Source organism: Equus caballus, chromosome 1, assembly GCF_041296265.1.
Source record: "Equus caballus isolate H_3958 breed thoroughbred chromosome 1, TB-T2T, whole genome shotgun sequence".
NCBI classification, from domain to species: domain Eukaryota; kingdom Metazoa; phylum Chordata; class Mammalia; order Perissodactyla; family Equidae; genus Equus; species Equus caballus.
Genome location: NC_091684.1, coordinates 29,766,639 through 29,789,277, shown reverse-complemented (window position 1 = coordinate 29,789,277; position 22,639 = coordinate 29,766,639). Strand labels below are relative to the sequence as shown.

The following is a 22,639-nucleotide window of genomic DNA, read 5'->3' as shown; positions in this document are numbered from 1 at the left end:
CCTGAGCTAACATCTTTTGCCAATCTTCCTCTATTTTGTATGTGAGCCACTGTCACAGCATGACCACCGATAGACGAGTGGTGCAGGTCTGCACCCAGGAACCAAACACAGGCCGCTGAAGCAGAGCGTGCCAAACTTAACCAGTAGGCTACCGGGCCTGGCCCTAAGTATATAATTTTTTTTTAATGTTTTTTTTTAAGTTGAGATTTTGTTCCAAAAAATTAAAATTAATTACATGCTTCTGCATGTAAATTCCTATGTGTAAAAAAGCTGACTCAATCAAAGCATAAGGACAATAACGTTGCATAAACATTACCAAATTACTTTAAAAATTTTACCAAATTACACTCAGACTGGGCATACTATGTCTTTCCTAGTACTCTTGTAGACACTGAAGATTATCAATATTCTTGATCTTTACCAATCTTGAAGTCAACTAATGATATCTTATCATTTTCCTTTGCATTTTTTTGATTACTAATGATATTGAACATCTTTTAAAAAGTATATTGGTATATTAATTTGCATATTTGTATCTTTTCAAATATTTTTACTAGTTTATGGTTTGATTTCTGTCTGTGATGTGATTCAACCTAGCAGCCTTTTCCTTTATGGGTTTTGGGTTTCATGGCGTCATGTGAACAAGAAAGGCATTTTTTGATAATTCAAATGTTATATTTGTCTAATTGTAAATGAAAGTTGTAAAAACAAGCAGCATGTTAGAATGGTAAAGACCCTGACTTTGCAATCAGACTTGGATTTAAATTCCAGCTCCTCATGTATTATGTTGGGTAGAGTATTTTCATCTCTCTGAGCCTCTTTGCTCATATGTGTAATGTATGACCACTTCATAAGGTTATTGTAAGTATTAAATGAAATGCACATAAAACACCTTTATATGTGCCTGGCAAGTAGTAAATGCTCATATGTTTTCTTTATTCTGTCTTTATCGTTTATCTACTTTTGACAGATGATGTCGGTTCATACAAACTGTATTGTGTCCGTGCAGATTTTAAGTACACTGATGGAAATAACAATTAGAAATGGTGAGTGTATAAATTTACTGTGATTAACAGTGTGAATTACTGGTTGGTGTGTACATGGTCTCTTATATTGTTAAACATCAGGATACTGGGAAATAAAGAATAAAAAATAATTTTTGTAAAGTCTTTAATGAAATGAAACTCCAATCAAAAATGAATATCTGCATTTTTTTAGCTGCATTGAGAAAAAGGGTATAAGATCTTGCAAATGGCAGCCCTAACCTAATATTTACCAAGTCATAGCTTACTGTGCTGAGTAAGTAGAAATAGTTATGTTTATTTATTTAGCCAATTAACTTTAATTAGCTTGTTGGTGAGCAACAGTGTTGTACTAATTATGCACTGAGGAGATTGAAAGTATCCACTGCAAAAATGTGGAAGTTGCTTTCTTACCTTTGAGATCCCTTATAATGAAACAAGTCTTGTGATTTACCTCTTTCACTTGTTTTGAGGATTGGGACTATAGAGGCAGTGAAGACAGTAAAATCTTCCTGTGTTAGCAGTAGTTGGTATTTTACCATTATTATTTCTAGTCTTTTCAAAATGTGTTACTTCCTCCTGAGTTAAACCCTTTTATCCATCATTCTCAGGTATTTTGTTCATAAGTGTCATTTTCTTCACATTTATTTGAAAGACGTATAATTTCTGTATGATCATTCTAAATAACTGTATTCTTACCATATCATTACCAGTTCTTTCTATAAAATCATAATAGTCCATGTTTCACATGCAGATTATCACCTTGCAACTGTGGGTTTGTGAACCTAGGATTTGGAATAAAATATTTTCTTCGTTAACTAGATACCTTCAGTGATTCACCGGTTTGGCCCTGGATCCCATCATTATCTGATATAGCAGCTGTGTTTTTCAACATGGGAATTGATTTTAGATCTTTGTTTCCTCTGGAGAATCTTCAGCCAGACTTTAATGAAGACAATCTTGTGTAAGTTTTATTTTCATAATTAACTCTAAAACATTCTTTTAAACAATTTATATGTAATAACAGTTAATATTCCTTTGATAAATTCAGTATCCATTCTTGATTTTTTAAATCTCTCAAAGTTGAAATGGTTCTTGAATTAGATACATTCTTTTTTTTTTAAAGGTTGGCACCTGAGCTAACAACTGTTGCCAATCTTCTTTTTTTTTTTGCTGCTCTTTTCTCCCCAAGTCCCCCCATTATATAGTTGTATATTTTAGTTGTGGGTCCTTCTAGTTGTGGCCTGTGGGACGCTGCCTCAGCATGGCTTGATGAGCAGTGCCACATCTGCGCCCAGGATCTGAACCAGCAAAACCCTGGGCTGCTGAAGTGGAGTGTGAGGACTTAACCACTTGGCCACAGGGACGGCCCCTGGATACATTCTTAACATCTGTCTTAATCTAAAAGCCATCATCATGTTTAACAGGGCAAAAATAGAAACATTTAAACATTTTTAAACTTTTTTTAGAAATGAGACTTCCCATTGTTATTTAACATTGTTTTGGAGGTACTGGCCAAAGCAATTGGACAAGAGAAAAGAGATATAAAAATTGGAAATGAGATGGTGAAAGATTTATTATTTGCAGAAGTGATTTAATATATACATAGAAGTCTGAGTCAACTGAAAAGCTATGATGAACAAGGAGGAGAATTTGGTATGGACACCAGGATACAAAGTTAATAAAGAGAAATTAGTAACCTTCACATATATGAACTGTAGCTAGTCAAAAGATACACTAGAAGAAAAGACTTCATTTACAGTGGTAAGAAAAATATATGAGGGGGCTGGCCCCGTGGCTGAGTGGTTAAGTTCGCGTGCTCTGCTGCAGGCAGCCCAGTGTTTCATTGGTTCAAATCCTGGGCGCGGACATGGCACTGCTCATCAAGCCATGCTGAGGCAGTGTCCCACATGCGGCAACTAGAAGGACCCACAACGAAGAACATACAACTATGTACCAGGGGGCTTTGGGGAGAAAAAGGAAAAAAATAAAATCTTTAAAAAAGAAAAATATATGAAATACCTAGGAATAAAGTTAAATAGAAACGTGTGTGTGTGCACATGCGTAAACATTACTAGGGGACAAAAAGAAGACCTTAGTAAGTGGAAGAGCATACCATGCTGTCAGATAGGAAAATTCAACGTCATAAATACTAGCGCTCCCTAAGGTAAACTGTAGACTTAATCAGATCCTAATAAGAAATGCCAGTTGGATTCTTTGTGGGGAGGAGAGGAGTTGAGACTATACAAGTGACTCTAAAGTCATATGGAAAAAATAGTATCCAGGAAAGTTTTGAGAAAGAAGAGTTATGAGGCAGGACTGGCCTCAGCAGATAACAGTGTAGGACAAGTGCAAGGGTACAAAGCTCCATCAGTGTAATGAAATAAGTCCAAAATAGAATCAAATTCATATAGGTACTCAGTAAACGCTAAAAGTGGCATTTCAAAATATAAGGAAAGAGTGAATTATTCAGTATCTGGTATTATATCCAGTATTTGGAAAACTGGGTCCCCATCTGAAAAAAAATTTTGCATCCATACCTCAAACTGATAGATTCATCAAAGATTTAAATGTTTATGGTGAAAACATAAAGTTAATAGAAGAAACTAGCAGATTTCTTTTATAATCCTAGAAGAGAGGAAGATGGTTTTATGTATGAACTAACACTCAAAAGCCATAAAAGGAAAGATTAACTTATTTGACCACATATAAAAAAAAATTCCATGACAGTAATCACCATAAACAAAGTCAAAAGAAAAACCTCAGAATGGGGGAGGGGGATATATCTATGAATATATGTATGTATGTCTGTGTATATGTACATATAAACTCTGATCACAGGCTTAATTTCAAATTAATAAGAAACAGATTGATAGCCTATTAGAAAAATGAACAAAGGAAATGAATAGACTGATCACAGAAAAAGAAATAAAAACAGTTCTTAAACATTGTGAGAATATATTCATCTTCACTTCTGAGAAAAATGCAAATTCTTATTACTTGGTATATCTAAAACCAAACTCTTCTTCTCTCCAGTTTTCTTTATACCCCACACTGGATCTCTTGTTGCTCAGTTGTAATCTGTATCTGAAAATATGATGGAAATTGTCAGATAAAGGCTATATTCCATCACTTTACATAGGAAAAATAATGCTTTCCTAGCCCATCCAAAAACCCTAGACATAACTAAAATACTCAAACACCTATATTTAAAAAAATAAAATATGAACTGTTTTATTATTTAACATTTAATGAACTCAGTGTGTGGTAATTTTGCACGTTGTATGCAACAGATTTGAATTTTTTTTTTCTTCACTATAGTGAGCAGATACCATAATAATGAAATAAAGATATATAATGATTGCAATAAGACATAGTAAACACAAATAACATTTAGCAAAATAGGGTTTTCTTTTTAGTTGCTTACCAACTGAAGAGTTGCCTCAGTCAGGTGTGGTGAACGGAGCAGGGAGGAGGTAGCTGTCGTCACTTTTGCTGTGTAGTGGTAGGCAGAGTTGAGCATAGGCATGCAGGGGCGAGCTGGTGAAGGAGTGAATGAAATGTAATGAAATGCCTGTTCCAACAACATGGGCACAAGACTGAATCCTGTTGAGATAGGACCACAACTCACTCTTCTCTCACTAGGGCTCACGTGCAACTTACCCGTTTTTGCTGGTTTGTATATGCATCTTCATAATAGCAAGTCTCTATACAAATAGCAGATTTGGACTAAAAAATATTTGAAGGTTGTTAGTGTAAATATTCAGATAGAAAGAGTAAGATGTTAAAGGATACTAGTATGGTTCTTTTCTTAAACATTATTCTGCTAGATATACAGACTTAAAATTTGAGTCCCAGCCTCTTTCTATTCTATATTGCATCAGTTCTCACATCTCACCTCTTCCTCTACCTATGTCACAGCGGTTCCTTCCTTTTTATTCTCAGTGTCAGTCTAATTCAGATCCCCTTTGCATGCCTGGCCTGGCAATAATCTCTTTTCCCCCAGGAGCTTCCACCTCTAAAATCTTTATTCTTTTCACTGTTGGAAGATTCCTTTTATGAAATAGCCTTGAACTTCGTTCTCCCTATTCTCAAACCTTTACACTTCATTTTTAAGACTCTACAGTTTGTCTCTGACCTATTTTCTATTTTCTTCTGACCAAATTGATCTGCTTATTGTTCCTCCACATTAGCCGTTGTTGCATTGGCCCTTCCTCATGCTGCTCCCTCACCTCCATCCTCTGACTGCTCACCAAAATATTACCTGTCTCACTTTTTGAAGCACTGTTTATTAGAGCAATCCATCTTAGGGGATGGGTTAAATAAACCATGGTGCTTTAATAATAATCATCACAACTACAAACACATATTGCTTACTATGTGCCAGGCACAGTTCTAAGGGCTTAACATATAGTACTTCATTTAATATCACTACAACTATTAGCTAGTGTTTTCATTCCCATTTTACAGGTGAGTCAGGCACAGAAAGGTTAAGTAACTTGCCTTAGGTTGTTACAGCTAGAGAAGGACACAGGACTACCAAGCAGATATTTTTAAAAATAAGAAAGTGCTTCACATATAGTTATGGAAATATCTCCAAGATATGTTAAGTGAAAAAAGAAAGGTTCACAACAGTATATAGTATGCTCCCATTTGTATTGCAAGTGGAGGGGGCGTATATTCATATTCATTTGTATGTACATAAAATGCCTGTGGGAGGAAGGACTAAAACTAGTCATGCTTGTCAGTGAGGAGGGGAAATGGGTGCTGGGAGGACAGTTCTTCACAGCATACTGGGTGTTGATACCTTTTGACTTTTTTTTAACCATATGAAGGTATTATTTATTCAAAAAATTAAACAAGAAAGTATTGTCTATTTTTTGAAGGCCAAGTTCATGTGTCTCCTCTTCCACGAATCTTCACTGATTACCTCAACCAAAATGGGGATGCTTAGAATTGTTTCTTCAGGGCTGGCCCTGTGGCTGAGTGGTTGAGTTCGCGCACTCCGCTGCAGGTGGCCCAGTGTTTCGTTGGTTCGAATCCTGGGCACGGACATGGCACTGCTCATCGGACCACGTTGGGGTGGCATCCCGCATGCCACAACTGGAAGGACCCACAACGAAGAATATAATACAACTATGTACCGGGGGGGCTTTGGGGAGAAAAAGGGGAAAAAAAACAAATAAAATATTAAAAAAAAAAAAAAAAAAAGAATTGTTTCTTTATATTGCCTTGGCAGTTTCTTTAGGCCAGTCATGAGGCCTTTAAATATTATGAGTTCTTTGTAGTGAGAGCCACCTTCTCTACATAGCTCTCTGACACCAAGAGCCACGAGGATAGTGCCTTATAAAAAGTAGCGTTCAAGGGAAAACTAATCCGTAGAGAGGGAAATCAGATTGGTATTTACCTGGAGTGGGAGATAGTGGATTGACTTGGATCTGGCATGAAGGGACTTTTGGGGGTAATGGGAATATTCTATTTCTTGATTCAGATGCTGGTCACACTAGTATATATACATTTATCAAAACTTAAAATGGGTATATTTTATTGTATGTAAATTATACCTCAATAAAACTTACTTTTCAGTATTTCTTAAAGTAATTATTTTGTGCCTAATTTCCTATTGCTTTATTCACTTTTTAATAGTTCTGAAACACAGATGACATTGGGGGAAAAAGGAAGTGAAGATTCATCTTTTAAGCCAATTTTTTCAGCTCTTCCTGAAACCAACATTTTAAATGTAGTTAAGGTAGGAAAAAACTCTTTTGTATGTCTTTAGCACAGAGATGGAACTCTTTAGTTTTATGCTTAATGTTTTAAAACAAAATCACTAGTGTTTTACCAAGTGATTTCCAGTCTCTGAAATTTTTTAGCAATAATCTTTGTGTTAGAGGTTGTTTTTATTTTTGTTTTAATATTAGGAGTGAAAGGGAACTTTAGATTGGAGTTATGTAATTAAAATAGTTCTAGGAATACTTTTACCAAAAACCTTTTTGAAACTAATATTTTTTGAAACCAATAATTTTTTAGAGGATGTATGACGAAAAACTTATTACTTACAATGTAACTTAGTGATCAAGAATTAGTAACAGTGTTAAAACATTTTTAGTGGCTGAATCAAATCAATGATATTGAACTGTTAAGAAGAAAATCTTGAAAATCAAAAATGGAGAAGAAAATATTTATCCAGTCACCTAACTCAACTGTTAGCATGACTGTTTCTTGCCTTCTTTTTTCTAGACGGCTAATGTTTTATTTTCTTTATAGTTCTCTTTTGCATTTTTTGTCAAAAAGTTTCTGTAACTTAAGCTCTTCAAGTAAAATGTATCTCCTTAAGTTGTTTTGTCTCTGCATTTGTTTCACAGTTTCTAGGCTTGTGTACATCTATACATCCAGAAGGTTACCAGGATCGTGAGGTAATGTTGCTGATTTTAATGTTGTTTAAAATGAGTTTGGAGAAACAGCTGAAACAGATTCCTCTAGTGGACTTTCAAAGCCTCCTGATAAACTTGATGAAAAACATCAGAGATTGGAACACAAAGGTAATGTGACTTAAAACTTTAGTATTGGGTTTTTTTGGTATAGCATCACAATTTGACTTTCATAGTGTATGCAGAATTAATAGTTTCTAAGCTCAGTTAAGATCTTTGGCAGATGAAAAATAAACTGAGGAAGAGACTGTCTTTGTTGGAACTGTATTATTTAAATTTGTGATAACTGAATCTTTTCTAAAACCGCAGCTATTCTTTCAATAAAAAAAGTGTGTTTATTGGGGATTTGCTGTGGGCCAAGTATATTATAATGTAGGTGCTAGAGATACAGCTGTGAGAAAGATAAAATCCTTGTCCTCATAGCAGTTTTATCCTAGTCAGTGGGTTAGATAATAAACAAAGTGTAGGTTATAGTAGGTCAAGTTCTAATACGTGCTACAGATTAAAATAAAGCAGGACATGGGTATAGAGAGTAGCAAGGCAGGGGTGCTCTGCTATTGCAGATGAGGCAGTCGGGGAAGTCCTTTCAGAAGTGACCTTTGAGCAGAGACCTAAATGAAGTGGTGGAATGAGTCACGTATACAACAAGAATTTGAGTTGAACTTATGCAGCCATATATAATTTTTGTTAAGTTTTTAAATATATTTTTCAGCCTTTTGTGGTGGGAAATTTCAAACATGTGCAGAAGTAGAGAGAAGAATGTAATGAACCCCTAAGTACCTATCACCCAGCTTCAACAATTATCACAACATAATCAATCTTGTCTTGTCTGTTACCCTCATCCCATACTTCCTTCCCCTACTCAGGGATTAGTTTGAAGCAATTCTGTTAGACTTTAAATACTAGAATAGTTGAGGATCCCTAAAATGCAAGAAATCCCAGGTCAGGAATATGTTGATCTTCTGCAACTCTCATTGTACACCTTTCGGAACTGGTATTTGTATTTAGATTACTTTTTTCTTCCAAGAAGTACTGTTTAAATACAGATACAGATGTGATGTAGCACAAAACATGAATGCCAGATGAAATTCTGATAAATGTATCTGGTTAGTCTGTTGTAGAGTTTAAGACTGAATCTCTGTACTGTGTACATTTTAGCAGGTTCTAAACTCCACGCTGTTTCTAAAAATGAGTGTTCTTATTGTAATAACACTTCCATTAGGGCAAGAAGAGATGTGGATAATCTATTAGATGTTTGACTCCATTGTCTTATTTGAAAAATCTTGTTCATTCTTTGTTTTCAGGTGCCTGAACTCTGTCTGGCCATAAGTGAACTCTCCAGTCATCCCCACAATCTTCTGTGGTTGGTACAGCTGGTGCCTAACTGGACGTCACGTGGAAGGTACTGAAAAGTGAGAATTAGATATTAAGAAAATTTTATAATGTTTACATGAATGGAAAGCTTTTGGGACCTTTATTTCCTTTCATCACTCCTTGACTGTTAGACCAGAGTCTTTTATTTCATATTCAGCTGTGGGAAAAGGCATTGGCATTCTGATTCTGACACTTAACTTAGATCATTTTGTAATATTCTTGATTTTTAATTTTAGCTTATCTGATAATTTACATGGTACATACCATGAAAGTGAATGAAATAGCATTTTCTTTGCTTTAGTAAAAATAAATTCCAGCAGTAAGATAGATTTTCTATCAGTAAATCAGCAAGGTCAAAGATAAAGGCTCTTTAATGATTTGCCTGAGCTTCAGGCAACTCTAGCTTTATGTAGAAATATTTTACATGAAAATTATACTGTCTTGTTAAAGCTCATATCTTCTTGAATACCCTTCTCTTGAAAGATTAGCTGTTTCCAATTAGAAGAACTCCTTTTGGCTCCTTCATTTGCTTCTCAAGCAATATTGATTAAAATACATTCTAAATACTTTTAAATTCTAATTCCAGGCAACTGAGACAGTGCCTCAGCCTAGTGATTATTTCAAAGCTTTTGGATGAGAAACATGAAGATATCCCCAATGCCAGTAACCTGCAGGTATAAATAACATTTTTGTTCTCTTTTAATAAATGGAGAGTTGGTGAGGTGTAGGGAAAAGTGATGAATCCTGAGTCAGAATCCTGGGGTTAGATCTCAACTCTCGGGCATAATACTATTCATGTATTCTTTTTTTTTTTTTTTTCCTTTTTCTCCCCAAAGCCCCTCCAGTACATAGTTGTATATTCTTCGTTGTGGGTCCTTCTAGTTGTGGCATGTGGGACGCTGCCTCAGCGTGGTTTGATGAGTGGTGCCATGTCCGCGCCCAGGATCCGAACCAACAAAACACTGGGCTGCCTGCAGCAGAGCGCGCGAACTTAACCACTCGGCCACGGGGCCAGCCCCTATTCATGTATTCTGTAGAATGGTACTTAACTAATGAGATCCAGTTTCTTCATCTGTGAAATGGAGGTGGTATCGCACTCTCTACCACAGAGGATGGTTGTAGACAATTAGATGAATTAATGTATTAAAACTTCTGGGAAAATCATAATATGACATTTTTTATTAAATTAGTTCACTTCATCAAGGTTAGCAATTTTATCAGAAGAGCTTAAAAGTGGTTGCCCTCCATTGCTTGTTCAGTCATGAATTTATCATGTATATATGAGTGTGTAAACATGTCCTATGGAAGCTTCACTCCAAGAAGTCCTGAAAGCTTTTTACCAACATTAATGACATTAATGGGGCTACTCACAGTTGGATTTGAAAACTTAACGTAGAATCTAATCTAGATGTGGTGTTCTTGTTTAAATTGCAATTCAGTACATGATACTCTATTAGGTCCTAGAGATAAAGAAATGAATTAGAGGCTCTGCCCTTGAAAACATAATCTAGTGGTTGAAACAGAATAAACCAGCCCTTGTGGTCCAGTGTAGTCCACAGTGATAGAAGTATATGCACAGCGTGCTGTGGGACAGAGAGATGGAAAGGGACGGCTGGTTTCTGCATTAGTAAAGTTGAGGTAGATTTGATTCCAGATATATGGGGACCACTCCTGAGCCACCAGAGTAATTAGCAAATAGCTCTTAATCCTTTCAGTGTATTTACTGCCATCAAAAAAGAATTCTTTTCAAAATTCAATAACTTCTGCTCACAGGGAGATTCAACTTTCAAATAATTTCACAGAGAAAGCACTCCCTTTGACCTCTATTGTTATGCCATTTGGTCTCCCCCTTAAGCTTTTGTCCTCAATTACAAGTACTAAATATTTCATTTAAAATCCCTTTTAAGCAATTGAGACTTTTTTTTTTTAAAGATTTTATTTTTCCTTTTTCTCCCAAAGCTCCCTGGTACATAGTTGTATATTCTAGTTGTGGGTCCTTCTAGTTGTGGTACGCAGGACGCCGCCTCAGCACGGCCTGATGAGCGGTGCCATGTCCGCCCCCAGGATCCGGACCAGCGAACCCCTAGGCCGCTGAAGCAGAGCGCGCGAACCCAACCACTCAGCCACGGGCCTGCCCCAATTGAGGCCTTTTAAGTAAAGGAGAAATGGATATCACTGGACTATAAAGAAAACTAAAGGGGCAAAATTAAAGAAGGCAAAATGAACAGAGGACACACTGAAGAAAGGTAGCCTAAGAAAGAGCAACTGTATTCCTTAGCAATATTCAGTATCTCCTCTTTCTTTTGATAGGTATCAGTCCTACATCGCTATCTTGTGCAAATGAAGCCTTCTGATTTGTTGAAGAAAATGGTCTTGAAGAAAAGGACTGAACAACCAAATGGCACTATTGACGAGAGTCTTCATTTGGAACTTGAAAAGCAGGTATCCAGGGCTAGGTCATCTCAAAAGAGTACATATGAGCATAACTTCCTAACACTGATAGCATAGGCATTTCTGGAATTAGAGACTAGATACATTCTAGCAAGCACAACTATAAAGTGAATGATATTTTTTATTTTTGCTGTCATGAAATTATTCAGGAAAACTTGAAAGTTGAGAATTGAGGTAAAATGATGGTTTTTGGTAATTAACACTGGGAGTATATTTTCTGGCCCTTTACTAGTGCAGTCCTGAGGTAGTAAATGGAATGCACTTGAGTTAGAAATCAGAAAGCCTGGGTTAAATGCTTGGCTTTTCCCCATTTACCAGCTTAGTTGACTTTAGCAAATCCTTAATCCTTCCTGGGCAGCTTTCCTAATGTGTAAACTGGATTGTCATCTATGCCAGCTAATTCATGGATGTTTATTTTATTCATTTTCCTTACAGGCATATTACCTGACCTACATTCTTCTTCATTTAGTTGGTGAAGTTAGTTGTTCCCATTCTTTTTCTTCTGGACAACGGGTGGGTAGTTTTTAGTGATTTTTTTGTTTTTAAGAAGTGTCACTATTGATGGAATGCATGAACATTCTTTATATAGGAGAAAACTTAGTAAAAGTTAACTTTGGATTTGCTATAGAAATCCCATTGTACACTGGATAGAGGGAAGTAATAGTAACCTTGCAACCATATCATTGACAAGAATTATTTGTCTGTAAATGTTCATTCTGGAACGAACTTAGTAGAATAGAACTTATTGGAATAGAACTTAGCCATCACAACTTGGCAACAGTGTAATACATTAGTAAGATATCAAGGTCACTAAATACCAAATGGGCCAGCTCTTAGCTGGTATCTTCTCTTCTCCCAGTCTACTTTTTTTTTTGTTTAGAAATATTTGCCTTCAAAATTAAACTGATGATGTCAGGCTACTTCAGATAGACATTTCTTTTTTGTTGTTGTTTTTCTGCTTTTTTTCTCCCAATCCCCCCGGTACATAGTTGTGTATTTTTAGCTGTGGCTCCTTCTAGTTGTGGCATGTGGGACGCCGCCTCAGCGTGGCCTGACGAGCGGTGCCATGTCCGCACCCAGGATCCAAACTAGCAAGATCCTAGGCTGCTGAAGCAGAGTGCACAAACTTAACCACTCAGCCACTGGGCCAACCCTTTTTTTTTTTTTCCTGCTATATCTGATGTCTCCAGATAGACATTTCTGAATTATCTCCCATATTAAGATTTTCATTTTGAATTATTCTATTCTTCCCATAGTACCATGATCCATACTCCTGGGGAAAGTTCTTGTTTAATTCCTCATGTTTCACACCTTAGGTAATCCAACCCCGTCTTAAAATTTAGTATCTTAGGCATAATGAAAAGGACACAAGACTGGTCCGTGTGTTTTTATAAACACTGTAGTACATACAACCTATGTTTGCTTTTCTGATTGAAACCTAATGTAGTCATCTATCTGTAATGTTCTTATATGGTCTTCACATTTTTTTTCTGATTAAGAACGATCATTATTGTTTAAAAATTCAATTATTATAAAACCATATAAGGTAGAAAGTGAAAGATTCCTAGAATCCATTGCCCTCCTGTAGACTTCTCCATAATGTATGCATATTATATGACTCCAACAAAAATGGGGTCATACCATTCATACTATTTGCCACTTGTCTTTGTATTTTCACTTTAATATGTTAGCATTTCTGTCTAATAACTATAGTATTTGAAAAGCTTTATTGATGAACATTATCCTTTTTGTGATTCCACACAGTGCTAACGTGAACATGCTTATTCATATATCTCTACCAACCTATGCAAGCATTTCTATAGGGTAAATCCCTAGCAGTAGAATTGCGAAGTCAAAGGTTATAAATTTTTCAAATTTTACTTATTTTAAGATAGCTGTCGGAGGCTGGCACAGTGGCGCAGCGGTTAAGTTCACACGTTCCACTTCAGCAGCCCAGGGTTCACTGGTTCGGATCTCGGGTGTGGACCTACGCACTGCTTATCAAGCCATGCTGTGGCAGGCATCCCACAAATAAAATAGAGGAAGATGGGCATGGATGTTAGCTCAGGGCTAATCTTCCTCAAAAAAAAAAAAAAAAAAAAAGAGCTGTTATCACATTTCCCTCCCAAAAAGCATCCATTTATATTCTCACCTTAATATAGTCAATCATACTATATGTATGAGAGTGACTGTTTTGGACTATACACTTCTAAAACTTAAGACACTTAATTTTTCAAGGAACTATTATTAAAGTTTATATTCTTCATAGAGGAAAAAGTAGGTTAGCTGTTATTTGAATATTCTACTAGAGAATGTGTTAAAGGAAGGACTCTATTTAAATTTCTGGGCATTATGTCACAGTCTGAGCTCTAGGGTTAGTTTTCATTAATGTGCCTTAATACATAGCAAAATAACGTGTATTTTTCTGTCTATTTTTTACGTTAATCAGCAGTAAACCGTAATAGTCTCTTGGTTGCGGCAGTTACTGCTTTCACTGACAGGCCTGCTGCTGTGCTGGGTGGTCAGCGTCAGAAATTGCTAAGTGGAGAGTGAGAGATTTTTAAATGGTTCTTAGTTGTTTTAACTGCTTAATCTCCTCTGTTAATTTGTAATGCTTCAGAGTTCTTTTCATCTCTTGTGTTTGTTCTGCACAGAAACACTTTGTGCACCTCTGTGGGGCTTTGGAAAAGCATGTTAAGTGTGATATTAGGGAAGACGCAAGACTATTTTATAGAACTAAGGTAAGTGTGGGTTTTTCTTACATATTGTTAGCATTTTTGTTTAACTTTGGTTACATAATATTTGAGGAAGAGAAGCATATAAGCCTCTCTTTAAAAAAAAGAACATATGAGATTAGAAATATGACTTTCTCCTTAATAACAGAAATCATCTGAGTGTTTTTTGTTTTTGCTAAGGAAGACTCACCCTGAGCTAACATCTGTTGCAATCTTCCTCTTTTTGCTTGAGGAAAAGATTCAGCCTGAGCTAACATCTGTGCCAGTCATCCTCTGTTTTGTTGCCACCATAGCACGGCCAATGAGTGATGGAGGTCTGCACTCGAGATCCAAACCTGTGAACCCCAGGCTGCCAAAGCAGAACATGTGAACTTAGCCACTAGGCCAAGGGGTCAGCCCCAGAAATCAGCTTTTACTAAGTTCTTCTAGCCAGAGTGAAAGTGAAAGGAAAAAAATCTCAAAGCAAATACATTTTTCATTTTAGTATACTCTCTATTCTAAAACTCCTGACACCTAAGGAGAAAAGTGCTTCCAATACTAATGAAACTTACTAGTTTTTTCCCATTGTACAAATTAAGACCTTTGTGCTTAAGTTAGCTTCAAGGGTTAAAGCATTGTTTAAATAAATATATAAGTTTTAAAACAGTGGTTATAAAATTTCGTGATGGTTGAAAACTTTTGTTCATAGAGAAGAATTAATTTAGCTGTTATCCTTTGAATATTCCATTAGAGAATGTTTTAAAGGAAGGACTTTTCAAATCTCTGAGTCCTACATCACCCAGTCTGAGCTCTAGGATGGAAATAATTCTGCAGCAAACTTGCTTTTTTCTTAAAGGTTTAGTATATGCAAAGACAGTAGAAAAGCTGAATATGTGAGTATGGAGTTAGGAAAGGAATTTTAATATTGATAAAATGATTTGAAAATTGTTCCTGAAACATAAAATTAAACACCTCTTCTTTAAAAACTTTTTTGTCTAAGGATTTTTTTTTATTCCAAATCATCTTTTAGCTTTTGTAATGTAAAGCTGATTCTTTTTTGCCACTTGTGTTTGGATAGTCATTGAATGTGAAGGTTCAGCTTTGTAACTTTATATCTTACGTTAGTTAGCTGTAAAGGGTCGTCATTTCAACAATGTCCGTTTGGATTTAGTATCTGTATTTATTTTAGTAGATTTAAGTTAAGTACAGAAATGAGCGACTAATGAAGTTGTATCAGATTGCAGAGTTTCAAATATATTTAGGGGATAGCTCTTTGCCTTAGAGTGGAAATCATGGTTTCAGAAGCACATTCTTTTGAACGTTGATTAGAATTACTGGCCCGTAGAACTTGGTGGTAGTGGCTACTGCTGACAGACATGCTAAAAGGGGACCACCCAAGGTTTTTGTTTCTTAAAGCCAAGAGCCGGCAGAGATTGGTGCGCGGGCTCTTCTTACTTGGAGTGGAGAGTGACGGAGAGGTCTGAGGAAATTGCTTCAGGGGATGGTCCTGCTGAAATAGATGAGTTGCATGCCTCTCCACAAGCCTCTAGTAGAAAAGGTGGTGATTGTTTTGGAGAAACTGAATCTGCTGAACTCTAAATGAAGAAAAAAAGCAGACCTTGCAATTTACTTTCTAAACTTAAGGCAGCTATAAAATTCCTGACTGACTTAAAACATTTTTCTCAAGCAGCTATGTTCAAGAGCTAATTGAGAACCTCTAGAGTGGTAGAAAAGTTTGAGTTTCGCACAGAGACTTGCTAAACCTCCAAATATAGGAACATACCAGATATGGATTCATAGTACTGTGCAAAATCCTAAGAAGGCATAACAGTGAATTTTGGATCTTCTGATAATGTGGAAAGGAACGAACGACAACCATTTTTTGTGGCCTTGAGTCTTTCAAATAGAAGCTGGGAAGGCAGGGAACAACCAAAGCCTTGAGCCCTGTAACAAAGCCCACCCGTCAGCTTCTCTATCTGGGTGTTCAAAAGCCAGCAAGTTGAAAATGTAAGTGTCTTGAAGGCAAGGAATATGTTTTTCTGGATGATCTTCAGTAACTAATGGGAAAATGGAGTCCTAAGCATTCAGTATTTTAGATTATGGTGATGAAGAAAAGTCTTATTAGTCACTGTGATTTGAAAACCTCTCCAGAAGATGAGTTTATTTTATCTTTCTTGACAAAAATCAAATTGAGTTGTTGGGTGTGGGCCTGTCACAGCTATCAGATCTTTTGTATCGAGCGTTAAATTGATTTTAGGTGAGGATGTTTTGATCTAATCCCTTTTCCCCTTTTTGATATTTTTTAGGTGAAAGACTTGGTTGCCAGGATACATGGAAAATGGCAGGAAATAATCCAGAACTGTCGGCCTACTCAGGTGTCGTTTTATTAAACAATTTTGTTTATTCTTAATAATTTTGTTAAATGATATTTCTCCATATTTTTGAATAAAGTATGACAGAGCATTTGCTTCTAAGTATCTTAAGATAAACTGAAAATTCCCCTGTAATAGTTTATGTATGTTTTTTAGGTTTTTTTGCTTTATATTCAGTTTATTTCCAGAGGTGGTTGAGCCCATTTTAAAACGTTACATTGCATCAAATGGAGGTTATTTCGTGAGGAGCATTTTTCTTAACAGCTTCATTAAAGACATAAAATTCATATGCCATGTCATCCATTTAAAGTATACAGTGGTTTTTAGTATATGCACAGAGTTGTACAACCATTACCACAATCTAACTTTAGAACATTTTTGTCACTCTAAAAAGAAGTCACATACCCGTTAGCAGTCACTCCTCATTCCCCAACACCTGTGCTCCCATCCCCACTCCCCCCAAGCCCTAGGCAACCACTAATCTACTTTCTGTCTGTATAGATTCGCCTGTTCTTTACATTTCATATAGAAGAAGTCATATACTATGTGGTCTTTGATGAGTGGCTGAGTGCCTTCTTCCATATAACATAAAATTAAGTGAATCCGTGTTGTAGCATGTATTTCCTTTCTATTGCCAAATCAATATTGTATGGATATATCACATTTTATTATCCGCTTAGTAGATGGACTTTTGAGTTGTTTCCACTTCCTGGCTATTATGAATAATGCTTTCATGAACATTTGGATACAGGTTTTTGTGTGAACGTATGTTTCAAATGAAAACATCTTGAGCATATACCTGGGGGTGGAATTGCTAGGTCATATGGTAACTCTGTGTTAAATGTTTTGAGGAACTGCCGGACTGTTTTCCAAAGTGGCTGCACCATTTTATATTCCTGCCAGAATGTGTGAGCTTTCTAATTTCTTCACATTCTTGCCAACCTGGTTATTACCTGTCTTTTTGACTGTGGCCATAGTAGGGGGTTGGAAGTAGAATCTCATTGTGGTTTTAATTTGCATTTCCCTAGTGACTAATGATGTTGAGCATCTTTTTATGTGCTTATTGACCATTCATATAGCTTCTTTGGAGAAATGTCTATTCAAATCCTTCGCCCATTTTGTAATTGGGTTTTTTTATCTTTTTATTATTGAATTCTAAGAATTCTCCATATGTTCTAAATACAAGTCCCTTATTGAGTGTATAATTTGCTAGTATTTTCTCCCATTCTCTGTGTTGTCTTTTCACTGTCTTCATGGTATCATTTGTGCAACAAAAGTTTTTAATTGTGATGACGTCCAGTTTTATCTAATTTTTTTCTTTTGTCTCTTACGCTTTCGGTGTCATATCTAAGGAGACTTTGCTTAAGAGGGGCATTGTTTAAACACCTGTTATTAAGTTTGCCATCCTGCTTGTTTACACACTAACTGATGTAGGATTGTCTAAAATGATGCTTCTCAAATTTTAATGTGCATAGGCATCAACTGGGAACCTGCTGAAATGCAGATTTTGACTCAATAGGTCTGGGGTGGGACCTGAGATATTCTTCATTTCTAACAGGTTCTCAGATTAATACCAGTGCTGCTGGTCCAGAGCCAATATTTTGAGTAGATAGGGCCTAGAAGTTGTTTATGTTTTATATCAAAGTAATAAGAACGCTGAAGATTAGTTAGGAAAAGCACTCCCAATATTTATGGCGTTTTGACTCTTTTGCTGTTGATGTCGTTTGTAAGATATATATGCTTTTTTAGAGAAATCTTTGAGAAATCTTAAGCTAGTGTTTTGTTGTTTTTTATTTTAGTTTCTAACTTCAATAAACTATTTTTTAGCTAGCCAACTTTGCTGATGTGTCATTAAAACAGAAAAGAATGTAATACCAAAACTTTATATTAATCAGCTTAACATTTTACCTAATCTTCTTAAATATGACCCTCCACATGTTAGTGAGGAAAACATCTTGTACTTGTTTTATACTTTTTTTTAATTGTTAGACTACAAAGTGTAAAACTTGAATCTGATTACCATAAATTTTCAGAGAAATGTTCAATATGAAGATTATTACTTTCATTATCAAAGCCCATTGTCTGATGATTAGTAGTTTTATAAGGATTAATGCATAATCTGATTTTCTTTTATCCTGTTTTTTTCACCCTTCCCCTTTCTAGGGGCAGCTTCATGACTTCTGGGTACCAGATTCTTAACAAGATTTACAGCAGCAAAAATATGAACCAAGAGAAATTCAATGAAAGCTCTCCTGGAGGAGTAGAATGGATTACTACAGAATCTAGTGGAATGCTAAGAAAATGTGCAGCAAATGTGCCACTTGAATATCTAGTATGAAACTGGTAATGAAGAAATTGCCATTTCTGAAGCAGATATGAAACACAATCTGCTTAATTAAGGCAACTGGCCTTTTAAAAGAGCAGAATCCTGTAATGAGAGGGGAGGGGTAGAAGCAGCTAGTAGTTGCATGTGTAACCTGCCCCTATTAACTCCTTTTGTTAAATTGTAAGCCAGTTATCTTTTTTTTTTCTTTTTTTTGTATTTGTGGCACTTGGATTATCACACGAAATATGTAAGAAAGAGTTTGGACCAACTTGAGGAGTTGGACGTGCAAACCAAGAACAAGTTCCAGCTGGATTTAGTTTTCCCTCTTGGTTATGTTAGGACTCAAAGGGAAAGCTTAGAACTGAGTTCAGTAACAAAAAGGATAAATCTCTTCTGTAACTCTTATAAACCACAGGGAGGTTTCAACCCATGCATTTTCCTTCACTGTTCAAGATTATAAATCTGTTACTGTTTTCAAAATACATGTAAACAAACAGTTGAAAAACAGAAGTTTGGTATATTGTCAGATCCCCTTACGAGGATGAGGTTAAGCTATAAAATAGTGGCTCTGATTTTATGCCAAAACATTCATATGCAGTTTGTTTTGGATTTCTTTTAAGCGCATTTTTTTTTAAATGCTGGTTAAATCTTAGAATCTTGGCTAAATGTTAGCATTCTGGCCCTTGTAGCCATATTACAGAAGTCTATATTGTAAAAGCTTAACAATCTGGACAAGTTTCCAAAAACCTTACTTCCCTTCATATATAGCCTTGGCAGAGACCTGGATGGCGTTTATTCTTTGGGACACTGTGTGCACGTGTGTATATGCACACACGTGTGTGCTTGTATTTTAAAGTTGCACTTGAAAACCACAGCTGCTCTAAATTCTTAAACACTGGAAAGCCATCCTTTGGTTAAATGGTGGAGGGTTAGTAGAAGTGCGCATGCTGGTCTTAGCCCAAGGGCCCTTTGAAGCCTTTGGTAGTTAGAGACGCTTACTAGCTAACTGAAAAATTCTTTTGTTGGCTGAGTGTCCCTTTTAGGAGGGTTTCTTGAAGGAGAACGTCAGCTTCTTTCTTCTTTCTTTCAGTACTGGCTTGGGTGAACTGCTCTCCCGAGCACTCTCATGTCTCCGGTTGTGGGGGAAGAGGATGGAGGGAAAGGGCATTGGACTTCATGTGTATGGTTTGAGAGGGGAGGAAATAAATTTTGAAAAATAGCTTTCTACCTCTAAATTGAGGCTTAGGAGTAAAAAGCATTTAATCTTAAATTTATCATTTAAAATAGTATCAGTAACTTTTGAGCCCGTGTCAAGCATTGAGCAGTTAGATATTTCATACAGAAGACTAAGTTAATCTAGTTCCCAAGAACCCCAGCTGAATGAGGCTCCAAGAGTCAGACCAACAGAAGTTTTATTTTGTGTTAAGTTTACTGGTAAGAATACTATTATCTTGATACTACCTCTCAAGGGTATTGTTAGAAAATGCCACTTATGGTTAATGAGATAGATACAAAGAGTTATATTTGACAGAAGCTTGAAACTCTGGCATCTATCTGCCCAACAATGGGAGCTTTCACTCTCTGTAATTTAATACTTTGTAGATACATTATTTGTGTGTAATTTTATAAGTGTTCATATTTTTCTCATTTTGCATTGTGTAAAGTGTACAAAATCTCAAAGTATAAAATACTGCTTATATTGCTTGTAATTACAGTGTGTAAATATTTTCTAATCGTGTACATTGACAGGGGGACAAGTGGGTTATTCAGGTTTTTTTTTTTAAGTAACCCTTTTGTATTGCAGTTTCAACAGAACTACCCATCAAATATAAAACCACTTTGATAAATTTTTATTTAACAATTCCAGTAAGAAAAGTTCTATTTTTAATTGTCTTTCTTCCATTAGAGAAAAATACTTCATCTGTCCCTTTAAAGTAAATAGCCAAACATCAGTTTGGGCCCTTATATTTATGACTCTGGTAGATGTCTTCGTCTCCAGGTCATATTCCAGTCAGTATTTGCATTTGGGTTCTCATAAAAATTTTGTGATTCTCTTTTAGCAGAAGTAGCCCATGGTTTTTCTCCCAAAGCAAGTATTATCCTTCCCCCTCTTGAGTCTCCATGCTTTGTCTCCCTCCTGCTGCTGTTGCCCAGTGAATGGGATGGTAGCAGGGGAGAAAATGTTCATTGCACAGAGAATGTCAGGCCACCTTTGGGACTTGGCAAACAAAGCTTGCACTGAGTGGTGGTGTGTTTGGCAATATTACTGTGCCAAAATCACCGTGTCTAATTTTCTGGATATATATGTCAAACTTATTACCCTTATTGCAAGCTGAAAATTAAGGTACTTGTAAGTGTTTATGCTTTTGTGTGTAACTGTTTGCCTTTTCTAAACTGCTTTTCTTGTTATCCAAAAATATAATTCTGTTAGTTATATCATGTTAAGCAAAGAGGCTCTCCATGCACAAAACGCATCTCTGTAGCAGTAAAGTAACAGCATTTATACATTTTCTGTCTGTCTCCTGATGGCAGTGGTGCCTTTGTCACCTTTCGGAAGGTTGGCATTTTGTTTTTATTTTGAAGTACAAGTAATAGCTTGCTTTTGACTTCACAAAAATCTCCCCAGATGTAAAAGATAGAAAATGGCGTGTTGTCATCTAGGCTCAGTTGGAGCACTTGCATTTTTATTTCTGTCAAAACAAGTATAGTTGGTGGGGACTGGCCAGTATTAATGTGTGGAGTCTTTAAACCAAGAGTAATTTTTAAATTAAAAAAAAATAAAAATGTAAGAGGTGACCCATTAACACTGAGTTGGAGAGTTAGGGGAGGACTGTCCTGGTTTGTCTCTGAGGAGGCACGGTTAGGGTGCAGGTGGCTGTGCATGTAGGCCACAATCTGTGGTGGTGGTTTCTTGCTCATTTGCAGTGTGGGTGCACTTCGTCATCTGTGCATTCGTTTCCCTGGGCAGTCCTGTCAGCCAGTTCATCCACCAGCTCTTAGGCAGTTGACAAGTAAACGCAGATTGCCTTTTTCTTTCTTTTTTTTTTTTTAAGGATTTTATACTACATCTTGTTTAAAGTCCTATGAATGTATGTGTGTGTTATTAAAATGGCTTTTTCTCAGTTTGAACACGTGTTTGGTAATATTCGTTTCGGAGTGGGGATGGTTAAGTATCTGGAATGTCCTGTTTCTTCCCCTGCCCCATCTCCTAATTTTTAAAACTGATTTTTTCCTTTCTTCCTCTTGCTTTGGATTCTCCAATCAGTTTTTTAGCCTGATGTCACCTGTTTCTGGAATACAGAAAGGCATAGCTATACACAGTTCACTTTTCATATAACCTGATTAATAATTTGCTGTATACTTTGCTGTCAGGAGTTCAGTAATCTCATTCTTACATTGCCTCATTCACTCTGTTCATTCGACAACTATTGAGTACCTGCCACATGCTTGGCACTCTTGAGGATTCAGCGAGGAGTCAGTGATGAACAACATAAACAGAGCTCTCATGAGTCTTACTTTCTGGTATCCAGGTGAAAATACTTTCTATTACTGGGCAAAGAAGACTGGAAAAGAACACCCTTGTCCTGGCTCCTTCATTCTGGAGCCCAGGGCTAAGAAAGGGGAAGCCATACAATGCCAAGACAGGACTTAGGACCACCTCCATCCTGCCAGGCAGATACAGCTCTGGGTATGCCAGCTGGGGGCAGACATAGGTTGACACCTCCTCACAGGATAAACTGTTCTTATGGGCTCATGGAAGGATAGGCATGGTTGCATGGAACCCGAGGCGTTGGGTTCCAGAACCATGCCCATATTTCTTTCTCCTTTCTGACAGGCTGGTTTGGAAGAGACTGCCTGTGAGCATTTTTTCCGACAGGGTGGTGGTGGGGTGGGGGAGTGACAGCCCGGGCAAAAGCAGAGACATGCCTTAAGTACTTACTGGGAGGCA

General features: G+C 36.6%; 1 protein-coding gene across 5 annotated transcripts in view; it reads left to right on the top strand.

The window, feature by feature from the left end:
- SLF2 (SMC5-SMC6 complex localization factor 2) overlaps positions 1-21,819 on the top strand; it is a 42,147-nt gene extending 20,328 nt beyond the window's left edge. For 3 of the 5 annotated variants that reach the window (XM_023640834.2, XM_023640832.2, XM_070222699.1), the window contains exons 10-20: positions 971-1,046; positions 1,845-1,986; positions 6,669-6,771; positions 7,388-7,564; positions 8,758-8,855; positions 9,414-9,501; positions 11,138-11,269; positions 11,714-11,791; positions 13,933-14,019; positions 16,299-16,367; positions 18,528-21,819. In XM_023640834.2, coding sequence (XP_023496602.1) covers positions 971-1,046; positions 1,845-1,986; positions 6,669-6,771; positions 7,388-7,564; positions 8,758-8,855; positions 9,414-9,501; positions 11,138-11,269; positions 11,714-11,791; positions 13,933-14,019; positions 16,299-16,367; positions 18,528-18,563 — 1,086 coding nt within the window. In that variant the 3' untranslated portion in view covers positions 18,564-21,819. The remainder of the gene's footprint in view (positions 1-970; positions 1,047-1,844; positions 1,987-6,668; positions 6,772-7,387; positions 7,565-8,757; positions 8,856-9,413; positions 9,502-11,137; positions 11,270-11,713; positions 11,792-13,932; positions 14,020-16,298; positions 16,368-18,527) is intronic. The other 2 variants (XM_070222696.1, XM_023640837.2) reach the window with 1 other exon arrangement.
- Positions 21,820-22,639: the final 820 nt, after the last annotated feature.